General features: G+C 41.9%; 1 protein-coding gene across 8 annotated transcripts in view; it reads left to right on the top strand.

Moving 5' to 3' along the window:
• Positions 1 to 24,420, top strand: part of ERC2 (ELKS/RAB6-interacting/CAST family member 2) — a 779,911-nt gene that overhangs the window by 552,847 nt on the left and 202,644 nt on the right. For 2 of the 8 annotated variants that reach the window (XR_004537425.1, XR_004537422.1), the window contains one exon: positions 2,763 to 2,828. The exons of 5 other annotated variants lie outside the window; for them this stretch is intronic. Coding sequence is in view for 1 of the 3 variants with exons in the window: in XM_033926752.1 (XP_033782643.1) it covers positions 2,590 to 2,607 (18 nt within the window). In the remaining 2 variants the exon portion in view is untranslated. Of the gene's footprint in view, positions 1 to 2,589; positions 2,676 to 2,762; positions 2,829 to 24,420 lie in introns of those variants that run through there. One more of the 8 variants, XM_033926752.1, reaches the window with a different exon arrangement.

The raw sequence follows: 24,420 nt of genomic DNA, 5'->3' as shown, positions 1-24,420 counted from the left end.
CGACCCCAGCTCCACCTGCTCAACCCGTTTGCTTGACGGGAGGGCATTTGCGCCTGCGTTGGTGTGACACAATGCCATTATACAGGTGCGCGTCGGTGCTGCAGTTGCAACGTCACTGCTAGCTGGAAGCTTTTCAAAACCCGGACAAAGTGCCAGGTTTTGAAAAGCTGGCTGGACTCCCGGACATGTCCAGGGAAATCCAGACGTCTGGTAACCCTACTAAAAGAGCTGTATACCAATCAATCAAGTAATCAAATAAAGGAATTGTGCATATGGGGAGGGAGAGAGTGGTTGTAGCATGAGCACCAAAAGGCGAAATGCTTTAATCTGCCCTGGAGAGCCGAGGAAGACTTGCAATTCTTAATCTTTATTATTTTGTAACACATAGGGATAGATGGAGTCTGGCTTTATTTTTTATTATTCTAGCACACCCTATATTTTGAGAATTTTAGCTCCCATATGCAACTCATTAGCCAGATCTTTCGTTGACAAGTTGTACTGAAAATTCAAAAACCTATAACGAAGCTAAACACTGCTCCCATCAATACTAGTGTATACGAGTACAGTCAAACCTCGGTTTACGAGTAACCCGGTTTGCGAGTGTTTTGCAAGACGAGCAAAACACTCAGCAAACTTTTGACTCGTAAACCGAGCATTGACTCGATTTGCGAGCCCCCACCTGACCCGGGAACCAACAGTATTGCTCCCCCCGAGGCCACCGGCGCTTCTATCGCCTCTTCCCCCACCCCCCACCCCGACTGGCCCTGTCCTTACCCCTGCATCTCCGGTGATAAAAGTGCCTGCCGCCGGTCTTCTGCTGAGCCTTGAGCATCTGCGCATGCTCAAGACCTTCTGGATCTCATCCTCACCGAGATGATGTTGCCTCTTCATCCTACAAATGCTTCTAAGAAGCTGGTAGGCCTGCCCCGGGAGGCGCAAAGGGGCTGACGTGAGAGTTGTAGGTTTTTTTGGAGGAGGTTTATGCCGGTAGCCATGATAGCAAGCAAGAGAGGGAGGGGGGCTGTTGGACCTGCGACAGGGGGCTGCACGAGGGGAGGGGTCCTGCTGCTGCACCCATGAAGGGTGTAGATACGTGGAACAAACTGACTCCACATATCAGTTTGTTCCACGTATCTATAACCATAGGATTCTCAGGGACCCCTGAAGAAGACTTTATGTTGAATCACGGACTGTGTTGGGTCCCATGCCTTCAGCGGACTAAGCCCTTTAGGTTTTTATGTGGATTATTTTATTCTCAAGTGGATTATTTTATCTTTGAGTGGATTATATTATTGTACTTTTGAACTTTGACATTTTTAATAAAGTCCATTTTAGGAACATCGTCACTCTATAGTGTTTTTTTGGTTTCTCCTGTATTTTTCTCTGTGGATTTCCTGAGGTCAATTTTCTTTGCTTTGGCTCTGAGAGGAAGTGACATCACTTTGTTGAATGGTTGCTTGAGTCATCAGCTCCAAGTTATCTCAGCTTAATCTACTTTAATCATTACCTTGAATAGTAGCCGATCCTTCATTTTCATCTTTTCATGAAGTTATATGTTGTGTAATAATTAAAGAGTCCATTTTCATAGGTAAAACACTGTTTTACTCATAGACATGCCTTTAATTATTCCTCCCCTTAACATTACTTGGACACTTCCTGCAGTAGTAATCTAGGAGCATCGCTGTGTTTCTCCCTGCCTGCAGATGGAAGCAGAGAAACTTACTCATTGTCATGTGACCCTTAGCAATTAATTTTGCAATAATATGTTCCCTCTCCAGAGGAGGACGCTTTTTCCATAGTGGTGAATGAGGCCTGAGTGGGGTTACCATATGGCTCCAGAAAAATGATAGACTGAGGGATTTAAAGCCCAGATGTCTCTGTCTGTTCTTTTTTACTTCCGTTGCTTTCAGTAGAAGTGAACCCGGATGTCTCAATCTATCCACCTTTTTCTGGAGCCATATGGTAACCCTAGGCCTGAGCTATAATGGCAGAATTTAAAGATATCCAGTTAACATGTAGGAAGTCATCTTATATAAAATGTTGTGTAAACACAGAAGGTAGCTAAATAATGAGAAGAGATTTGTCGGGGTGCAGGAGTTTAGAAACTTTGGATAAAATAATACATCGGTAGTAAACGGCATGCTATGTTTTAGATTTTGTAAAGCTTCTGATTGGCATGTAAGTTATTCTAAGAGAAAAATATACTCACCCAATGACATGAAAAAGGCAAGAGGAGTTGTATTGCTGAAGGAGCACATTAAAGCTTGGTTAAATGACAGGTATCACTGATTATATGTTACATCATATATTTGCCTTTCTCGGTGGTTTGTGTTGCATCTTTTTTGCTTTGTCAAAATGCTGGATTGTATGAAGAGGGTAATTACCGGATCTCTTCACTTACAACGCTTCTCTCTCATTCCACAGGCTAACAAAATTCATATTATGTGCAAAACATTTTAAAAATATGTATCTTTATTGTATAATTAGAGGCCATTTTATAATTCCAGCGCACATAAAACCTTTGTGTGAGAATAATGCCTTTGTTTTCTTTGTCATGGTTGCTTTACTTTGTTGTTCTTTTACCTTCAGATGTTTATCCGGTGGTGATGATTAAACCGCTCACCTGTTCTAACTCCTCTTTCTACCACAGAGCTCACTGTGTCTGAAGTTCCATAGAACTGACTTAACAACTTTCTCTTCTTTTTTTTTTCTTTTTTTCATGCTAACCCCTTCGCTGTGCGTCTCCTAATGTTCACCTGCAGGATGATGAGGAGGGTATATGGGCATAGCAGTTCCTAGAAACCAAAGTTCCAGTTTTGTTTTGAGGGGTGAGATACCTTTTTCTTATCATGCTTCAAACCACAGCCTCTGATTGTATTATTTGGGTTCAAATGTTAATACAATTGTGTGGTGCTTGTCTGGATACATAGGGCAAATTACAGGGTCATTTTGTAAGAGGCAACTAGTTTAAGCGAGCAGGTAGGTGTCCAGTAGATGTTGATGTCAATGCCTAACTCCCACCTTTTACAAAACCATTGTGCAGTTTTTCGCGCCGGCCGTGGCAGTAGCAGCTGTAACGCTCATAGGAATTCTATGAGCGTCAGAGCTGTCACTGCTGTGTCCTGCACTAAAAATAGCGCTACAGTTTTGTAAAGGAGGTAAATAATTTAAATATATGTGCAAATTATAATATTTTGGGCTCCTTTACTAAGCTGTGGGAAGCACTAGTGTGTGTTGTGCTTACCACAACTTACCGTAGGACACGCTGAGGCACCCGCGGTAAGTTCTGAATGTGCGTTTGCAGACCACATCCTAAAAAATATTTTAAAATTTTATTTTGCAGGAGGGGAGGAGAAGGGGCTTTTTTGCACTAATCAGTGCACCTACATTGCCATGTGGTAACTGATTAGCACAGGAGTCCTTACCATCTACAAAATAGGCGTTGATAAGTGCTCATGTGCTAATTTTTGGCAATAGCTGTTTGCTAATGGCAACATTATGTGATAGAATATATATAGTCAATGACCGCTAAGGTAAGAATACAATCATTCAAAGCCATGGAGAAAAAGAGGCCTCAGAAAACTACCCCTATAATATACTCCCACTGGTGAGCCTTATGGGACATTTTCTTTCGTCTTTTTCTTGTTTTTGCTCTAATGTTTATATTTGTGAGGAGTATAGATGCCAGGACTCTTGAGATATCTGTGGGTGAAATTTTGGACTGTCTCCTTGCAACAGAGAGGGTTTTTTTTAATGGTATTTGTCCTGCTGTACTTCTTTGTGGAAGAACATTGTTTTGCAATCTTTGTGGTGTGATAGCTTTGTGGATGGTGGAGTTTTTTGAGACCATTGACTGTATTATAAGCCCCAATTTGCATGATTTAATGGGCTTCATGTTATGGGAGTAATTTTCTGAGATCTCTTTTTCGCCACAGTTTTGAATGATTGTATTCTTCCCTTAGAGGTCAATGGCTATATATATTGTGTTGATATAATTTAGTTCTTTTGATATTAACATTATTATGTAGCCATTACTATTTCCCAGCTGTGAGAAAGACTCATGTAATGGCACTACTGCAGCTTTGTAAGAGGACCCCTTTATAATCTGCATGCGTACTTGTGAATCCACCTGTACTCCGCCCATATTCTGCTCCTGTGCATTATATGCACCATTATATCAATGCACATATTTCTATACCAGTTAGAATTTTCTAAACAAATATTTACATGTAGATGTGGCAACATATGTGCAAAAATGACATTATAAAATTAGTCCTTATGAGTGGAAGTCCATAACCAGGCACCTGATAGGAGTGCATGCTATAAAGGAATGCAGGTGCCTAGTTTCAAGTTCCACAACTGTGGTGCGACAACCGAAAAGATCTTGGCCCATCTCATGCCGATAATCTTTAGGGAAGGTACAGAAAGTAGATTTTGATCAGTCGAACACAGGGATCTGGAAAGAGTATGTGGTATCAATAGTCTATCTAGGAAAGTAGGAAGGTTTGACTGACAGATCTTGAAAGATAATAGTACAATTTTATAGGAGATACAATGGGGTATTGGCAGCCAGTGTGCATTTTTTGAAGCCACCAAGAGGTAAGAAAGATTTTAAAAAATTTGGTACTGAAAAAAAATAGACACTGAACAGTAGTCTACAAAGGACAATTTGAAATCAGGTGTAAAACCCAGCATGCAAGTTGGGTGTGTATCGACACTATTCTGTAACACACCCCTGATCTGCTCACATATCTGTCACATCCTCTCCTTTACAGATAAACACAGAAACACTAAAGCAGGGGTGTCCAACCTAAGGCCCGAGGGCCACATGCGGCCCCGTGAAGTATTTTGTGCAGCCCCGGTTGAGGGTGATGCAGTGTTTTCCTCTGCAGCCCCCGGGTGTTTACCGTCTTGCCGGCTCCCTCCTCTGTCTTGCTGCAGCGTTTGCGCGGCCCCAGAAAAATTTTTTTCGGCCAATGCGGCCCAGGGAAGCCAAAAGGTTGGACACCCCTGCACTAAAGCACTATTGTATAAATGGGCGTGTAAGTATTGCATCCGTTGGAACACGTTTCAGTGCCGAAAGCGCTGTGCAGAAATAGTGCCTGACATTAGAAACCATATATAGAAGTCCATAGAAAGTGGTAGGTGCCTACTACCCAATTAATCAGTGCCAATAATGAGCAATTTTCACCTCTAATTGGCTTAAATTGCAGTTAAGGTTTTAAAATAATTAAATTAGGCACCTAGATCAGCTAAGTGTGCCAATCTAGGCGCCTAACCTTAGGCGCCGTTTATAGAATCTGGGCCAAAGTGTCTAACCCCCCCCCCCTTTCATCAAGCAAGCTGCGTTGCTGAGCAGTGTGAGCTAAATGCCGAGCCACCCATAGGATTAGAATGGGCGGCTCAGCATTTAGCTCATGCTGCTTAGCAGTGTGGCTTGATAAAAGGAGGGGGGTAAGTTATGCAGGTATTTACAGAACAGCACTTAGGCAGAACTTGGCCATTATTCTAAATCAGGGGTGGTCAACCTCAGCCCTGTCAGGAGTGTTCCACTATGAATATGCAGGAGATCTCTTCTCCTACAATGGAAACAGTGCAAGCAAAGAGATTTCATGCATATTGATTGGGGCAATCCTGAAAACCCGACTGGAATGCGGCTCCCGAGGGTCAAGGTTGGATACTCCTAAACATGTAAATGCTGGCACCTGTGTTTCAGAATTATTCCTATGTGAGTGTATATGTATATGTGTTCAATGATACAGATTATAATGAAATAAATATTATCAATTTTTTAAAACCATCATGCCCTAAAGCAGGGGTCTCAAAGTCCCTCCTTGAGGGCCGCAATCCAGTCGGGTTTTCAGGATTTCCGCAATGAATATGCATGAGATCTATGTGCATGCACTGCTTTCAATGCATATTCATTGGGGAAATCCTGAAAACCCAACTGGATTGCGGCCCTCAAGGAGGGACTTTGAGATCCCTACCCTAAAGGAAGGGACCCTTTTAAGAAGCTGCAGTAAGTACGCATGCAGCTAAAAATGGCATATCGCAGCACTTTTTCCATGTGTGTGTGCTACTGGCGTGACAGAGAGTGGGCATGTCTGTGCTAATCAGCGCAGTTACATTACCGTGCGCTGATTACTGCCTTCAAAACGGGTGGTGGGAAGGGCTCACATGCTAATTGTTGTGACTTGACGGTGTGCTAATGACAACATTAGTGCATGCCTATTAAATCAGAAAATGAAAAATCGGCCATTTTCCAACCATGGCAAAATATGGCCTTTGCATGTGAAAAAGACCCATTTAAGGATGCACTGAGGCCAGTTTTTGCTTATCCAGAAGATCAAAGGCTTTATTTTTTCCACAAGCGCACTATTTAGTACTTTGACAAATATTACAGTGAGATATATTCTATGTCTACAGTACTATGCTGATTTCTCAAATACATATATCCAGTTCTCTGAGGTTACTGTGTACAGAAGATAAGAAATTTTCTGATTGCCAATATCTGACTTGCTTATAATTTCTCTTCCACTTTAGTCAGGAGAATGTGAATACTAACCAATAATTGTTTTGCCAGCTAAAGAAAAAAAAATCATGGAAACAGCTTGTGTTTAGCTAGTGCTTCGGTACAATAGCACACATTGATCATGAAAAAAAAAAAGTACTACTGGTGAACAATGCAAAGGGTTTTATCAAAATATGGAATGCAAAAGAAGTGAGCTGTAAAACTTGCTATTATCATGCATGCCCAACTCATAATATGCAGACAATCGGGATAAGGAAGTAGGCTAAGCATTTGGTTTGGAATTCAGAGAATGGTGCCAGGTCAGTCAAATCACTGATAGATAAGTCACTGGTGGACCAGAAATAATGGGCCTCTTGTAATCCCTGAATAAGCTGAACTAATGCAAAAAAAATAAAACAGCATTAGCCCCAAACTTAAAGCAAGAAATATTTTTTGGGGAAAAAAAAAAAAGAGTACTTTGTCTGAGTTCTCATGGATGGTTATAATTGAACATCTTATAAAATATTGTAAAAGTTTGCAACTTGACCTCTGGGCAACAGTGACAAGAGTTCAACCAACATTTAGCGCAGGCAGCGGCAGTAACTTCTCTGACGCTCGTAGAATTCTTATGAGCGTTGGAGCAGTTATCGCCGCTGCTGGTGCTAAAACCCACGCTTCGCGTCAGTAAAGGAGGGGGTTACATAGTTACTTTCTATAATGGTTTTTCTGGCTTATTGGGTAACTCTGTTTTCCATCCTTTGGTGACTTTTCTATAGGATCTTTAGGTTTCCTTTTAACTGTTTTCTGCTATCATGGCTGCAGAATCTGCGTGCTCTACAATTTCTGTAAAATAAAGTTGTACTATGCAGCTTTGCAAAAGTACACATGGCAAATGATAACATTATATAAATACTAGCTGACACCCAGTGAAGTTAGCCAGAGAAGATTGTTCACCTCCATGCCCCTGCTAAGTCAATCCCCCCCCCCTTTAACCTGAATACTTCATCTCTGTTGCAAACATCTGACCACCACCCACCTAACCCTGGTACAAACACATACCCAGCATATAAACTTTCTGTCCCCTTCCCTCTTTCCATGTGTCTCAGTGTGGATGACATGAGGAATGGCCTGGAATTTGGCCATTAAGATATAATGCTAAGAAATGCAAGGTCATGCATTTTGGCTGCAAAACCCTGAGGGAACGGTACTCTCTAGTTTAGGGGGGGGTGAAGAAATTTTGTGCATGAAAGAGGAGCAGGATTTGATAGTATTTGATGATCTTAAGGTGGCCAAATAGGCTGAAAAGGCAATGATGAAATCTAGAAGAATGCTTGAGTGCAAAGAGAAAGGAATGGCATGTAGGAAAAAGACTGTATCTTACATGTTTAATGTACAGTTCTGTGTACATCTGGCAGTGCTATAGAAATGATAGCTAGTAGTAGTGAAAAGGAGGTATTGATGTCCCTGTAAAAGATTATTTAAAATACTGTGTACAGTTCTGGAGACTGCACCTTCAAAAAGATATAAACAGAATGGAGTTGTTCTAGAGGAAGGCTACTAAAATGATTGGTGGTCTTTATCATAAAGCATATGGAGACAGACTTAAAAGATCTTAATATGTGTACTTTGGAGGAAAAGTGGGCGAGGGGAGATATGATAGAGGCATTTAAATATCCGCATGGCACAAATATGCATGAGATGAGTCTTTTTCAATGTAGAGGAAACTCTGAAATTAGAGGGCATAGGATGAAGGTGAAAGGCGATAAATTCAGAAGTAACCTCAAAAATACTTTTTCATGGAAAGGGTGATGAATGCATGGAATGGTCTCCCATAAGAGATGGTGGAGACAAAAAGTGTAGATATTGCTGCAGGGCTGTTGGGAAAGATTTGCCTCTTTGTGGATGATACCAAAATGTGCAATAGAGTAGACACCCAGGATGGTGCAAATAACATGAAGAAAGACCTAGCGAAGCTTGAAGAATAGTCTAAAATTTGGCAGCTAAAATTTAATGCTAATAAACATGCATTTGGGATGCAAAACCCCGAGGGAACGGTACAGTTTAGGGGGTGAAGAACTTATGTGCACGACAAAAGAACGGGACTTGGGTGTGATTGTATGTGATGATCTTAAGGTGGCCAAACAGGTTGAAAAGGTGAGGGCGAAAGCAAGATGGATGCTAGGGTGCATAGGAGTATGGCCAGTAGGAAAAATAAGGGATTGATGCCCCTCTGTAAGACTCTGGCGAGACCTCATTTAGAATATTGTGTACAATTCTGGAGGCTGCACCTTCAAAAAGATATAAAAAGGATGGAGTTGGTCCAGAGGAAGCCTACTAAAATGGTGTGTGGTCTTCGTTATGAGGCGTATGTGGACAGACAAAGAACTCAATCTGTATACTTTGGAGGAAAGGCGGGAGAGGGGAGACATGATAGAGATGTTTAAATAACTATGTGGTGTAAATGCACATGAGTCAAGTCATAAGAACATAAGCAGTGCCTTTGCTGGGTCAGACCAGAGGTCCATCATGCCCGGCAGCCCGCTTACGCGGCGGCCCATCAGGTCCAGGACCTGCATATTAATCCTCTATCTATACCCTTCAATCCCCATGTCCTTCAGGAAAACATCTAATCCTTTCTTGAAACCCAATACCGTACTGTGTCCCACCACACCCTCTAGAAGCGCCTTCCAGGTGTCCACCACCCTCTTGGTGAAGAAGAACTTCTTAGCATTTGTTCTGAATCTGTCCCCTTTTAATTTATCTGAATGCCCTCTCGTTCTTGTAGTCTTCGAAGGTTTGAAGAATCTGTCCCTCTCCACTTTCTCTATGCCCTTCATGATCTTGTAAGTCTCTATCATGTCCCCTCTAAGCCTCCGCTTTTCCAGGGAAAAGAGCCCCAGTTTCTCCAATCTTTCAGTATAGGAAAGGTTTTCCATACCTTTTATTGATCTCGTCACTCTTTTTCTGAACCCTCTTGAGTATCTGGAATGAGAGGGTATAGGATGAAGTTAAGAGGCGATAGGCTTGGAGTAATCTAAGGAAATACATTTTTATAGAAAAAGTGGAACAGTTTCTCGGTAGAGGTGGTGGAGATAAGAGACTGTGTCTGATTTCAAGAAAGCCTGGGATAGGCATGTGGGATCTCTTAGAGATAATGGTTACTGCGGATGGGCCGACTGGATGGGCCATTTTCACGTTTCTATGAATTCAAGAAAGCTTGGGACAAGTATGTTGGATCTCTAAGGGAAAGGAGGGTATAACTGATGGCATAGTTAGGTAAACTAAATAGGTCTTTATTTGCCTTCATTTTTCTCTGTTTCTTTGTGAAAGGGAGAGTTTAGTGCTGGAAGGGAATTTGAGTGCTCCTGGATGGAGAATTGAGCCAGTCTCTCTCCCACCTCTTCTTTACTGCCCCACTCTCACCTTGTTTCTTTCCCTTTAATTCTCTTTTTCTCACCATCTTCCCCTCCATCTCCTCCAAATGTAGTAACATAGTAAATGATACCAAGGAAAGACCATCATGGCCTACTGAATCTGCCCAAGACGTTTGTTGAGCTTGTGCCAGTTGTGCAGTGCTGAAGGTGACTTTCCCCATGTCTGTGTTAGTAGAGGTTGTAACTGCCACACAGTGTGGATTACTTTCCCTCTACTTGTGTCGAAGGTTTCTTTGACTGTATTTGCATTATTGTAATTGTACCTGTCGTGTATTGAAGGATACTTTGCTCATGCTTGTGGTATTGTTTACTGTGCATTGTAGAGTACTCTTTCTATGCTTGTGTTTAAGGTTGCTTTCTCCGCAGTGACGTAGTAAGGGGGGGGAGGGGGTGGTCCGCTCTGGGCGCTGGCGCACCTCCTTTTCTCCGCCCCTTCTGCCTCTTCCCATTTCTCCCCTCGCCACACGCGCGCGCCCCTTCCCCCGTCCCTCTAGTTCACTGCCACGAGCAACAACTTCAGCATGCTCCTCTTGACCGCGTCAGCTCTCCCACTGATGTCACTTCCAGGTGCCGCATATAGGAAGTGGCATCAGAGGGAGAGCTGCCGGGGTTGTGAGGAGCATTTTGAAGTTGTTACTAACGGCAGTAAACAATAAAGAATAATCAACCAGATTTCATTAACAGACTTCTAATTCCATATAGCACATCATAATCTCTTCGTTCAACTTCCCAGAATCTTTTAGTTATACCTTCTTTAAAATCAATTAATACAATGCGTTCCAACAACTTTGCTGTTACTGCCCCTTCCATTTGCGTTACGAATCCGATCTAAAGCAATTTAAAGCAAAATTAAAAACATTTCTATTCCAAGATGCTTTTGGGCAACAATTGTCCTTTTAAGGGCTGAATTTAAAAATTAATATGTAAATTATTGTTACTTTTTACCCAACCTATCGTGTTATTCTTATTTTGTTTCACCTTTCCTATAACAATTGTAGTTCTTTCCCTACTATCCCATTGTGAGTAGTCTGTATGTCTAATAAAATCGTTTGTTATGATTGGATGCTAGTTAGTATCCCTTGTTCTTATACTGGCTTATACTGGTTTTTAAGCAATTTTATAATTTGTTTTTATGTCATTTTATATTGTTAACCGCTTAGAAACCTTTATAAGCTGTCAAAAAATATTTTAATAAACTTGAAACTTGATACAGTGGAAGGCAAGGGAGGGGGGCATGTGACAAAGGGGATCGGGGAAGGAGTGGTGGAGGGCAGAGACATATGCGGAGGAGGGGGAGCCTCCGGCCTGGGCGCCTCTCGCCCTTGCTACGCCACTGTTTCTCCATGCTTGTTGGTGTTGGCGTTGCACCTGTCATGAAGTGCAGTTTAGTTCCTCGTACGAGCAATCTCTTTCACCTTGATTGCACATTTGCTTAGAGCAGCAGGGAGAAGGGAAAAAGATCCCGGCTTGTGACACACTTTATTACTGCTACTACTTATATCTTTAGTGCTACCGGACGCACGCACTAATTATTGGACGGAGGTGGTTGCAGATTTCTAATTCCTTTTCTATTTCAGCACATGCAACCGAAACAGGTTTATTAATATTAGGGCCTCTTTTACAAAGGCACGGTGAATGTATCGAAGCCCATTCAATTCCTATGGGCTTTGGTGCATTTACTGCGGCAGCATCGCTACCAAAGCTTTATAAAAGGGGCCCTAATATTTTTAAACTTTTTTCCTTTACATGTGCTGAAATGGAAAAAGAATTAGAAATCCGCCCCACCCTCCTTCCAGTAATTGCTGATGCCAAACATTGACCTATGCATTTCCTGTGCTCCTGGTTGTTTTGTTTCTCTGGACCATTGCCAATTAAAACATTTAATACAAATGAATAGATAGGTACAAAAATGAAAGGAGTTTCTTTAGGATTATCTGTGAGAAAGATGATAGTGTCCCAATGAGCTTTCTTTGGGTCATTTTATCCTGACAGCAGTATGTTTTATACCTTTCTCTCTCCCAGATGGGACGTCATAATTTATTTATTTAATTTTCTATATCGTTCTCCCAGAGGAAATCAGAATGGTTTACATGAATTTACTCAGGTACTCCAGCATTTATCCCTGTCTGTCCGGGGGGCTTACAATCGATCCAATGTAGCTGGGATAATGGGGGAATGAAGTGACTTGCCCAGGGTCACAAGGAGCAGCGTGGGTTTGAACCCACAACCTCAGGGTGCTGAGGCTGTAGCTTTAACCACTGTGCCCCTCTAGAAATCAAAATGTAGTAAAAGTGAACCAAGTAAAGGACAATCAAGCCATTGTGACATCACTGATGAGGTTGGCTCTTAGGCATTGGTGGAATGAGGCATTATGATGTCACAATACCAGCTCTGGTTATCAGAGGCTGAAACTTTTCACACTATTTATTCAATTTTCTATACTATTCTCCCAGGGGAGCTTAGAACAGTTTAATGAATTTATTCAGGCACTCAAGCATTTTTTTCTGTCTGTCCTGATGGGCTCACAATTTATCTAATGTACCTGGGTCAATGGGGGGGGATTAAGTGACTTGCCCAGGGTCACAAGGAGCAGTGTGAGTTTGAACCCAAAATCTCAAGGTACTGAGGCTTTAGCTTTAATTACTGTGCCACACTCTCAGGAAAGAGCTATGGTGCATGTCTCTAAACTACTGCCGATTTATTTAAATGGTTGTAGACCATCAGTAAAAGAGTGTAGTTGAATTCAGAAGTGGTGAGCACACATTCTCCTTGTGAATCTGCAAGCCTTTTGTAGTCTGGGTTCTAACTTGTTCTCCTTCCTGTTAGCTTAGTTCTGAACTCTGCTAATTATATCATGCTGTGATACGTACATTTGAAATCTACTGTCTGCAAGGGGTAAAGTGAGACAAATCCATTCTCTAATTACAAGCAGCCTGAACTGAGGTGCACAGATGGGTCACATGAACTGCAGCACATGTGATGGAAGAATTTGTGCAAAGCTTTTCAGGAAAAGGTTCTTTGAGGTTTTAGTTAAGGATACCCATAACGCCAAAATCAATGGCTTCTCATCTTTTGATTTTGCCTGTTGTCTGAGTAGTGTCTCTCCGGATTTCTGGTTTTTACATGTTTATCCCTTCAGAACATATTTATCAGGTTTAGCATATGTTTTTGCTTTATTATGCTGGTGGTAATGTGTGGGGAGAAAGGCCTTCATAAAACACAGTCAGACAAGGATACAAGGTGAAACAAAAGCCCTTTATTAGCCAGTGCTGAAGTTTGGTACTTCTCCGGCACAGTAAATAAAGAATAATGTCTCTTAAATTCAGATGCAAACTTTCCACTGTCCTCAACTTTCAATACGTACATCTACTTACAGGGTTCACAAACACAGGTCTGACTCCTTCCAGACCTCCTAAACAGGATTCTTCTCATAACTTACACACAAACAGGGAAAATCCATTCTCCCAGGAAGCTTCCATCTTCTCAGAGTCTCTCGCCTGAAAACCTCTTTCTTTAAGGTCTCTCCATTCTGTCCAGGGTTACCAGATACTTTTCTAAAACCCCACTCATTTACCTTGAAAAAGCAGCCCCAAACAGCCCAATGTATTTCTTCATATTCCCAAGAGTAAATGAGTCTGTAATGAGGTACCCATGAGGTTCCTGCAATCATTTCGGATCCCTAAAAGGTTCAGATCTCTGACAGAGCTCTCGATGTGCACAGAAAGTATCACAGATCTCTCATCTGCTTCCACCCTACAGGTTATGGCGAATAAAGGACCCCTTCTAAAATAGCTGTTTTCTCCTTACAGAGGACTTAATGATATTTTAGACTTAAAATCAGAAGCCAGTCCAAAATAGCGTAACATGCAACTGCTCAAAATTTCCCACAACCAACTTTCAAAAGCAGCCCAATTTGGCAAGAAAACCGTAGACCTGGCAACACTGGTTCTGTCCTCCCATTGAGCTTTTACTTCTTGCTTCCTGTTGAGCTCCGCCCCTCTGGCCAGACAGCTCAACATTCCTTTGCTTATGCTGGCTCTTCTTCAGCCTCTGATTCGTCAAGTTAGCGCCACCTGCTGGAATCAGTGTGTCTCAAACTTTTATAGCTCCGGCACACTAAACGGAGCAAATGTTTTTTTGTGACACATTAGAACTGAAATTATAAAATGCAAAACCAACAAAAAAATTACATTTGATATTTATTTAAAAATTCTTTAAGCTATATATGGGTAATTGTAAAAATGAAACTAAAGTAGATAGAATGCAATTGCTAATCGACGCGATGAATGATCTTGTTTCTGAGTGCAAATTAACTCAAAATGTGGCTCAATGCAATACAAGCAAACATTAATTTCATCATCCACCATCTGCAGTCGTCCTGTTATTTTAATTTAATTTCTGTCAGAACTGGAAATCCCAAGTTCGCAAAGATAAGAAGATCCAAATGGTAACAAAGTCTTGATTGCTTTATTGATCAAGTCAGGATAACTACTGCATAAAAATTAAAAATAAAATTACTTGCCATTTAGTTTTCAAGGACCAATCATGTCAAATAATGGGAAAGGGATTGGGACTTGTTTACCGCCTTTTTGTAGTTTTACAACCACAATCAAAGCGGTTTACATACAAGTTCTTCAAGTATCTTCCCTATCTGTCCTGGCAGGCTCACAGTCTATTTAACATGGTATAGCATGGGGTTTGAACCCACAGCCTCAGGGTGCTGAGGCTATAAAGCTCTAGCCACTCTTGTCTGGGCAGTTGTATCCTTACGTACACACACACTCATAATATTGACAGACTCTTGCGTATGCAATGTACATGTCATCTATTCTAGAGTATACTTATGAAAGGATTTTTTTTTTAAATAAAGTAAAATTCTGGAATCTCTTGTCGCACACTCGGAATCTCTTCGGGGAACACCATTGTGCCATGGTGCACAGTTTGAGAGACACTGTGAAAGATAGCTTAACTGCCACATCAGTGAGTCCTGCTACTGTGCCATTTACTCCCTCACAGTGTTCTTAGGTATTAATACATGTTTTTTTTTTTTAATAAATGTTGTTCTGTTGTTACTGGGTCAACAACTTCAGTTTAATTACAGAGGTCCATCGTTGAACCAAGCTGAGCCATGCTCATGGACGTAGAGATTATCGAGAGAACAGTAAAAAGAGGCACTGGAGATGTCGCAGCCAACAAATGGATACAAGCCTTATATTGGAATTAAGCCACTGAAATATGTAAAAACAAACAAAGTCCCAACTAGGATCCAGTTTCGACGACTGTGTCGCCTTCCTCAAGGGACAATATCAATCGTGTCAGCGTCTCTGCTTCATGAATGAGACGCCAACACGATTGATATTGTCTCCTTAGGAAGGCGACACAGTCGTCGAAACTGGGTCCTAGTTGGGACTTCTTTTGTTTTTACATATTTCAGTGGCTTAATTCCAAAACTTGTATCCATTTGTTGGTTGCGACATCTCCAGTGCCTCGTTTTGTTGTTCTCTTTATAGTAGTTCGAGACTTTGTCTCTTCTTTTTTGTTCTCTTAGAGGTTATCACTCAGAGAAGTCAACGTTTCTAAATAAAATTGCTTCTGTTGATTTTTGCCCAGAAATGTTTTTGAAGTAGGCCAGCAGCTTGATAACGTTTATGATACTCATATTTCTGGTTGTGACATCCATTTGAGGATGTTAACACAAGTGGTTCATGCATGATTTTCTGATCTAGGTAGGTGAAGTTCAAAGTTGGCTCCAAAGTGTATGAGCAAGATTCAACTAAGAATCCCGAGTTCTGCTGGTAGGTAAAATCTTTTCCAAGCTGCAATAGGCTGCTTACACCCCTTAATGCAAATATAGATTTGTCTCACTCTAACAACTTGAATACTTTGAAGGACTAAAAATATTCATAGCATGGGTCCAAATTGAAAAACATCAAGGCTGAAACAAATATCTTGGTACTTTGTGCGTAATGGAAGTTCCTTGTGCTTCAGAGCAGCCATACTTGAAGGATTTCCTGGTTTTCAGTGCTAGGATTCAGTCATGCCACATTTACAGGGTCCCGTTCTGTGGAGGGTCATGTTGAAGCTTTGCTTAAGCCTGCTCTATGATAGACCTTTTGTTTCATAAGGAAATGGAATATCAAAGAGAATTAGCTAAAACCTTTATGCGGTATGTCTATTTTATAAGATATCTCTTAGCTAGTCCATTGGCATTCAGAACCTCAGTTGTTCATGCTTGGAGGATAATTCCTTCAGTGATGTATCTTATGCAGGTCATAAAACTAATATTTGACTCCACTGACCTGCTCTTATTGTGGAACAAACATTTCAGATAAGTGAGTCCCTTCTCTTGTGATCCGGTGTTTTCTAATTTCTCTATGGGTTCCTTTTACAAAGTTGTGGTTTCTACCATGGAGGTAAATGTACTGATGCTCTAGCATTTACCTTGCTGGCCTGTGGGGGAAACCTCTACAGTGGCTTTGTAAAAGCCAGCATAAGTTCATAAACAAGAGTGGTTTGGAATTTTTAAAAATTGTCTGTTATTTATTTATTTATTTAATTCATTTATATCCCGCCTACAACGTAGGTGGATTACAATCATATACATAATTTCATAGTTTATTTAAAATTTGATTACATGCCTATCATAATTCTAGGGGAAATTACAATAATAAAATAGAGGAGTACAAAAATTTAAAATAAAGACATATACTAACTGACTACAAAGACCAAGATCAGACTAGACTGATTATTCGGGGGAAGTAGGACAAACTACAATAAAATTGAGAAAAGATAACATAAATAGAGAGAACAAAAAGAATGGAGAGACATATATTGTGCTGTTCTATTTCTTTAGTAGAAGAAAGCAGAAGATAAGAGAAAAAAAATAAATGTCCAGCATTTTAAAGCACCTTTGAACTTCTCCAAGTTAGTTTCTGATCTAATATGCAGAGGCAAAGAATTCTAAATAGTGGGAACGGTCACGGAGAAGGATGTTGTCCGACGAGTACTGATAATTTTTAATGGGAGTACAAAATAAAGATAATGATTTGTGGATCTTAGTGTTCTGGGTGGGTCGTGTGGAATAATTAATTTGTCGATGAATGCCGGTTCATTGGTTTTATGTGTTTTGAAGGTTATCATGGTGAGTTTATAAGTTATTCTGTGGGGAATGGAGAGCCAATGCACATTCTTCAACAATGGAGTAATGTGGTCATATTTCTAAAATCCTGTGATAACCTTAATAGCGGTATTTTGAATGAAGATGTCTAATCTCCTTCTATAGGATACCCTTGTATAGGGAGTTGAAATAATCAAGTTTTGCAATCACAAGTGAATGAATCAGTATATTTAATGCTGATGGTTCCAAAATGCTTGATAAAGATCTAATCATTCTCAATTTGTAGAAGCAACTTCTAACCACAGCTCCTATTTGTGTATGGAAGGTGAGTTTAGAATCAATGATTATGCATAAGATTTTTACTGAATTAACCTGGTTGATGGGTGTATTGTCAATTAAAATAGGGGAGGTTAACTGTAGACCCTCTTTCCAAGGGAAGAGGAGCCAAGTTTGTTTTAGTGATGCTTAGGGAAAGCATGTTTTCTCTAAGCCAGTCATTTATTTAATTTCTTATTTATTTTGTCTATTTCAGTGTCATTAGGTTGAATAATCTGAATGTCACCTGCGTATGCAAAAGCTGTGAGACCTATGGATTGGCCCAATGCCAGTAAGGGGGCAAGATAGATATTAAACAATAGTGGTGATAGAATTGATCCTTGAGGAATCCCCAAAGTATTTGAGTATGTCTTTGAACTAGAATTATTAAAGAACACAGTAGAGGATCGGTCCGCAAAGTAGGATTTAAACCAGTCAAGCACTTGACTGGTGATTCCGACTGAGGCTAATCTTTTTAACAGTAATTGATGATCGACTGTGTCAAATGCTGCTGCAAGGTCCAATAATATTAGGATTACAGACTTATGGTGATCAAAAAAGTATTGTATCGAAGTGGTTAGTCCTATTAAAGAATGTTCGGTGGAATGGTTTTGACAAAATCAGGTTTAGATGTAAGATTTGGTGGGGGGGTTCGGCAAATTCTGAGATCTGATTGAAGAGAATCTTTTCTGTTAGTTTTGCTAAAAATGGCAGATTAGCAATTGGTCTATAATTTGAGCACTCCTGTTGACTCTCTTTGGTGCTATTAATTATCAGGTGTTTCCAAATTTTTGGTAAGGTGGATGTAGTAAGGCTGGTATTGATGAACTTAGAGATGAATGGGCCAAAGATCGAAAAATACATAATACATACATGGCAAATCATTCACTGGGGATTCACTGCTATACATTACATCATGTGTCAATTAATTGATCATAAATGCTTTCATAAATAAGTGTGTTTTCAGATGCTTTTTAAATTGCTGCATTGTTGTACAGAATCACAATGTACTGGGCAGGGCATTCCACAATCGTGGTCCAACAATTGAGAATGACCTATCAAGTATTGTGGCATGGGAAATCTGTCGCAAGTCTCGGTCTACGACCTGCTTTTCATTATTTACCTGTAAAGCTCTCTGGAAGGTATAAAATTTAACAGCTTTTAAAAAATATTTTGGCATACCACAATATAAGCTTCACAAGTCGTCAAGCTTTTTTTTTTTTTAATGACCTATCTAGACATTTTGGGGCTCATAACTGAAAGTGAAAAACGTTGAAAAAACAGCCTGAGTTGGCACTTGGACAAACATTGTCAAAATACGTCTAAGTGCCGATAATAAAAACTGGGTTTTAGACGTATTTAAACACAACCTAGGCCTTCACAGAGCTGCTGAATGTCCAGAGCTAAACAGGGCGTTTCAGGAGGAGTGTCTTGGGCGGGACATGGGCCGGCTTTGACTTAGTCATACTGCATGTATAACTGAACGTTTTACAACTCAGCATAGACGAAACTTAGACGTTGTGACTTAGACCATTTAAAACATGGTATAAGTCACAAAAAACAACCTAAAGTGACCAGATAAGCACCGCAAACACATAGTACAGACCCCCACACACTACCCCAGTGATCACTGACCCCCCCCCCAAAAGAAAATCATAATCACAACTTTTAAATTCTGTCTCCAGAACATCAGCACCTGGCAGCCTGGCATAGGAAAGCCTAGTCGCGCTGCACAGAGGCGTCTTAAGTGGTCTTAGGGGTGGGTTAGGGACTCATGGAGAGGAGGACCCATGCCTATAAGCCACTGTAATGACTGCATTGATGGTGAAACATGTGCACTCCCCTAAAAAAAAAACCAAACCCTTTTGTACTGCCCTATAAAAGTGGCTCCTGCAGCCATAAGGGCTATTGGAGTGGTAGAAAGGTGGGTCTATGAGATTTTAGAGGTGGTTTGGGGGGCTCACCATTACATATAAGGGAGCTGTAGTTAGATGATTACGTGGCACCCTTTTTGTGAAGTTCACAGTAAGGTAGCCCACCGTTTAGGTGCCCTGTGTGGTTGTCCTGTTCATCACTTTGGAGACCTCTCCCACGTCCAAAAGGTCTGTTTCTAGGTGTTTTGAATTGGACGAAAAGTTGGATGAAAATGTGGTATAAAGATGGACGATTTAGCGATTTGGTCGATTAGGCGGCTGGACATATAGACGATTTCCGAAAACAAATATTTTTTGGACGTATTTTTCGAAAATGTGTCCTATGTTGTTTTTTTTACTTTGGACGACTTGCGACTTAGATGAAAACGGACTTAGACGTTCCTTTCGATTATGCCCCTCCACGGCTCTTAGTGCGTCTATCTTTTTTGGTCATTTTCGAATATGAAAATGTCCAAATGAAAAACACACAAAAACAAGGCATTGGGACATTCAAGCAGCTAGCATTGTTAGCAAACTGGTCACAGACAGCTGGGCAGAGCAGAGGGGCACTCTAGGGAGTACTGCAATGTACAACATATCATTTTGTATGGTGAGCCTTCCAAAACCCACCTGAAACTTACTGTACCCACCTGTACACCACAACAATAATCCTTATGCCTGCAAGTGTCATCTTTATGTAAGCACAGCAGATTTTGGGTGGGTTTTGGAGGGCTCGTTATAGCAGTGGTCTCCATTAATTTTTAAGCTGGGTCCACTTTGAATTCTAATGAGCTGGAGGGGAGCCATCAAATATTTTCTCATTCAGAGCCCCAACATTCCAGACCAGTGTGTGTCAATGACTTCCATCCCTAATAGCCCACCTTCAAGCTTGACTTGGGGGTATCCTCAAGGTTATGAACATTTCCAAATGCATTCTCCTTTTTTGAAAAATGCCGTGTCCTTCAAACATATGGATTTTCCCATGTCTCTCTGCAGGGTAAAGAGGCAGAGAAACAGGAAAAAAATAACCCTGAAATAATAATAACTTTATTTTTATATACCGCCATTCCACAAACAGTTCTAAGCGGTTTACAGGGGAAGAGACTGTATACAGACAGCGACGTTACAGATAACTTTCGAAATTACATTGGCATGTTAAGTTTATCAAGGTTAAAGTGGAGTCAGAGAAATTTGTCAAAGAGATAAGTTTTGATTGGCAATGAGGGCCACCGCAGAGGTCTTCAAAGGCTGCCACTGGACCCCCAGGCCATGCATTGAAGAACACTAGGTTACAGGGACATGTGTACCTGGGACTTTTTAATGTGACATTTACTACAAGTACCCCTTAGAGTGCTCCTTTGATCTACTGAGCTGTGTCTGTGTGGCCATCTGAAGCTTTTATACATCTTGGGGTGGTGGAAAGGGGTCCGTGGGGGAGGGGGGGTCATGCCTTAATCCCTCAAGTGGTCATTTGGTCAGTTTGGACACCTTTTTGACCCTTATTTATTTTTAAAACAAGTCTAGACTCAGACATCAAAATCTTTTAGACATCTTATCTTTTTTGAAAATGAGCCCCATCGTATTTTGTATTGTATTATGTAACATACTGGTAAACAAGTGCAGTTGCTTTAGAACTGGTGTAACGGTGACGAGACAAAAGCGCCGAGACTTTGGTGCGCCGACATTGCAGCGCAGGCAATTCAGCGCAAGACCCCAAGGCGCCGCCTAAAAAGTTACTTTTAAAGAGCTCCGATGGATGTGGGGGAGAACCCCCACTTTACTTCATACTCTTTGTGCTGCTGTTGGGGGAGGGGGTGCAACCCCCCACATTATAGAGAAAACTTAACGTTTTCCTAAAAAATCGAGAAAAAGTTAAGTTTACTTTATAATGGAGGGTTCCAACCCCCCGCCCAAAGGCAGCGCGAAGAGTATGAAGTAAACTGGGGGGGGGGGGTTTCCCTACTCACACCCCACATAGGAGCTCTTCAAAAGTAACTTTTTGGGCGGTGCGCCGGGGTCTTGCGCCGATTTGTCTGTGCTGCAATGGTCAGTGCGCCGAAGTCCCGTGCACGAATGACTATGAACCGGTGTAATATGTTGATATTTATTTAAGCCTCCAATTATTCATGCTGTCACATTTATAAGGCGCTTTAGTCTTTGATGTGAAATTCCTAGGGCTAGATTCACTAAGCAAACCGATCGTGTACTGATTGGTTTGCGACCCCTTAACGAGCAAATTTCCCTCCGGACTGATTCACTTACCTCTCCTGCGATCCGCTTCGAATCCGTGCATGCAGATGAGGAGAAATGCATACAAATTGGACAGTGACCCGATTCACTACACAAAATTTCACATCTGACAGGGCTGGCCGATCAACGGAAGAAGCGACTGCTGGGGAGCAGTCGAAAACGTCCTTCCAACTCTCCTGTTCTATTGAAGCCCTGCTCTCTGCCCTGTCAACCCTGATCTCCTGCAGCCCCGAATGCCTCCTGCAGCTCTGATCTGTCTGTTTCTATCTGCCTGCCCTAGCTGTCGTGGTCCTGCACCCCTGGGTTTGCCTGCCCCGAATGCCTGCCTGACATGTCCTCTCTGCTCCCCCTGGCTCTGCCGCCTTCCCTCCACTTCGTGCCCGCGGGTTTAAAGTGAGACTGCATGCTGCAGTGCAGCCCCGCTTTAAACCCATGGGCTCACACTGAAGGGAAGGATGGCACTTACCCCCCCCCCCCCCTCCACGACCGGCATGGCCCTCGGCCCGCCCCTGACTGGCACGGCCCACCCACGGCACCAAAAAGTTGGGAACTGGAGGGGTGCTCAATCCCTCCTGCTCCTCGTCCTCCCACCCACCTGGCCCACCCCTGGTCGGCCCATCCTCCCTGGTACCTTTAAAATAGTTGGGAGCAGGAGGGGTGCCCGGTCCCTCCTACTCCTTCCGACAACGATGGCCATCTTCAGGAGCAGGAGAGGTGCCCGGTCCCTCCTGCTCCTTCCGTCAAGGATTGCCGCCATCTTTGGGAGCAGGAGAGGTGCCCAGACCCTCCTGCTCCTACTCTGATCTTCAGGAGCAGGAGTAAAGTCTTCCTGCTCCTGCTCGCCAGGCTGCCACTGCCCAATAGCGGCCTTAGGCCCTGCCCTGGCGCATCATCTGATGCACGGGGAGAGGCCTAAGGTCCTGATTGGCTGAGGCGCCTCAGGCTCCTCCCTTTGGAGGGGCCTGGGGCACTTCAGCCAATCAGGGACTTCCTTAGGGACGAGTCTAGGGAAGTCCCTGGTTGGCCATTGTTTTGGTGATGTCAAAGCGCCAAAGCCAATGTGAGCAGGAAATTTGTGGCTGTTCGCACCGAAGATAAAAAGGTATGGGGAAGGGAATTACATGCGTGGCAGGGGTGGGGGAGAGGGGCTCCACCGCCCTGGGTGCTGCTCACCCCCGCTAAGCCATTGTATGCTTCAAACCCTATTTTTGTCCCAGGTTTAAATAAAAGTGCTTTTTTTTTTTTTACCTCTGCTATTACTACAACTACTACTATTTATCATTTCCATAGCACCGCTAGATGAAAGCAGCTGTGTACATTAAACATGTAAGAGACAATCCCTGCTCAGTAGAGCTTACAATCTTATTAAAACAGACTAATAGAGGTTAGGGAATTTTTCATTGATAAAACAGACACAGGTACTTTACAAGCCACGAGGGAAGGGCAATTAAATGTCGTCCAAATCCCTTTGAGGATCTAAATGCTTCTTCTGGGGCAGATCAAGCAGCCCCGTCAGGGCTTGTAAGAGAAATAAGCACAAACCCCAGGGAAAATGGAGCTGCTACAGGTCGAGGTTGGCACATTGCTCATCATCTTCTCTAAAAGCATCCCCATCTTCTGCATGAAAGTTGTTTTAAAAATATGCAGTTGAAAACAAATGAACACACGATTTGTCACTGCCTTTTCCTGCTTCATAAAGCCCTACCGCTGCCACTTGTGGTCTTCCTCCTGATTTTTCATTGCCTACGTCTGTGCTGGAAGTTGAAATGGGAAAAGCTAGCTTCTTGTCCTGGGCCTTTTGCTCCTCTGTTGGCATACTCGGGTGTCTGTAGTGGCAGCTCTGGAACTACAGGTGAAATGAGAGACTCCTTTAAGTCCGGATGTAGTAGTTTGAACTATTCCTGCATCCTGCTCCTCTATTCCTTTGACTCGCCTTGAATGCTTGTCGTATTGCATGCATGAAAACAAGCTTCTGTGCAAATCCCTGCTTTGTGCAGAGCCTTTTGTGTTTCAATAGGGTGTTTCTCAGTTGTCATGTTTATTTTGGGCAGTAATCTTCATTCTGTTATACTTCACATTCTAGCAGAGGGCTTACATATCCCTAGGTTTCTATTGGAGCATGTACAATGCAAAATTACAGTAGCTTGTGCATTAATAAGATGCGTCCTGATGGTAGGAATACAGCCACTGGTCTCTCACATTGATCACTGTGATAAAGCAGTGGGAAAAGTTTAATTGTTTTCTAAGATAGTTTGCAGGTGCTTTGCTGATAGGAAAATGGAAGATGACGTTACTCTTGAACAGGTCAGTGGTGAGACTTTTAAAACCAAATGATTTCAAGGACATTTATTTATTAGGATTTATTTGCTGCCTTTTTTTTGGAAGAAACTTGCCCAAACCAATATACAGCAATAATAATAAGAATATACGTTATAGATAATTACATCAGTAAGCATGTGTAGCACTATGGCATAGTGCTACATATAGCGTCAGCACAATATACTTTGAAACCACTTAATAGATAGCATAGGATGAAAAAAAGGTAGAAGAGTTCCAGAAAGAAGAGGTGTCCCAAATCCACAGTAGGATGAAGGGTGGAATAAAAAGCGGATTCCAATAATAGTATGCGTCTCTCTTTATTTCAAACCTTCTTATAATACTCGATATGAGCACAATGTAACTCATAATTGCCCTACTGGGACAGACTGATGGTCCATCCAGCCCAGCATCCTATTTCAAAACGTGGCCAACCCAGGTCACAAGTACCTAGCTAGAGCCCAAGTAGTAAAACAGATTTTTTTTTTGCTCCTTAGCCTAGGAATAAGCAACAGATTTCCCCCAAGCCAGCACAGATTAATATTTAGCCTCTAGCCTCCAGCA

This window comes from Geotrypetes seraphini, chromosome 17 (genome assembly GCF_902459505.1).
Source record: "Geotrypetes seraphini chromosome 17, aGeoSer1.1, whole genome shotgun sequence".
NCBI lineage: Eukaryota > Metazoa > Chordata > Amphibia > Gymnophiona > Dermophiidae > Geotrypetes > Geotrypetes seraphini.
This window is presented reverse-complemented; position numbering and strand designations above follow the sequence as displayed.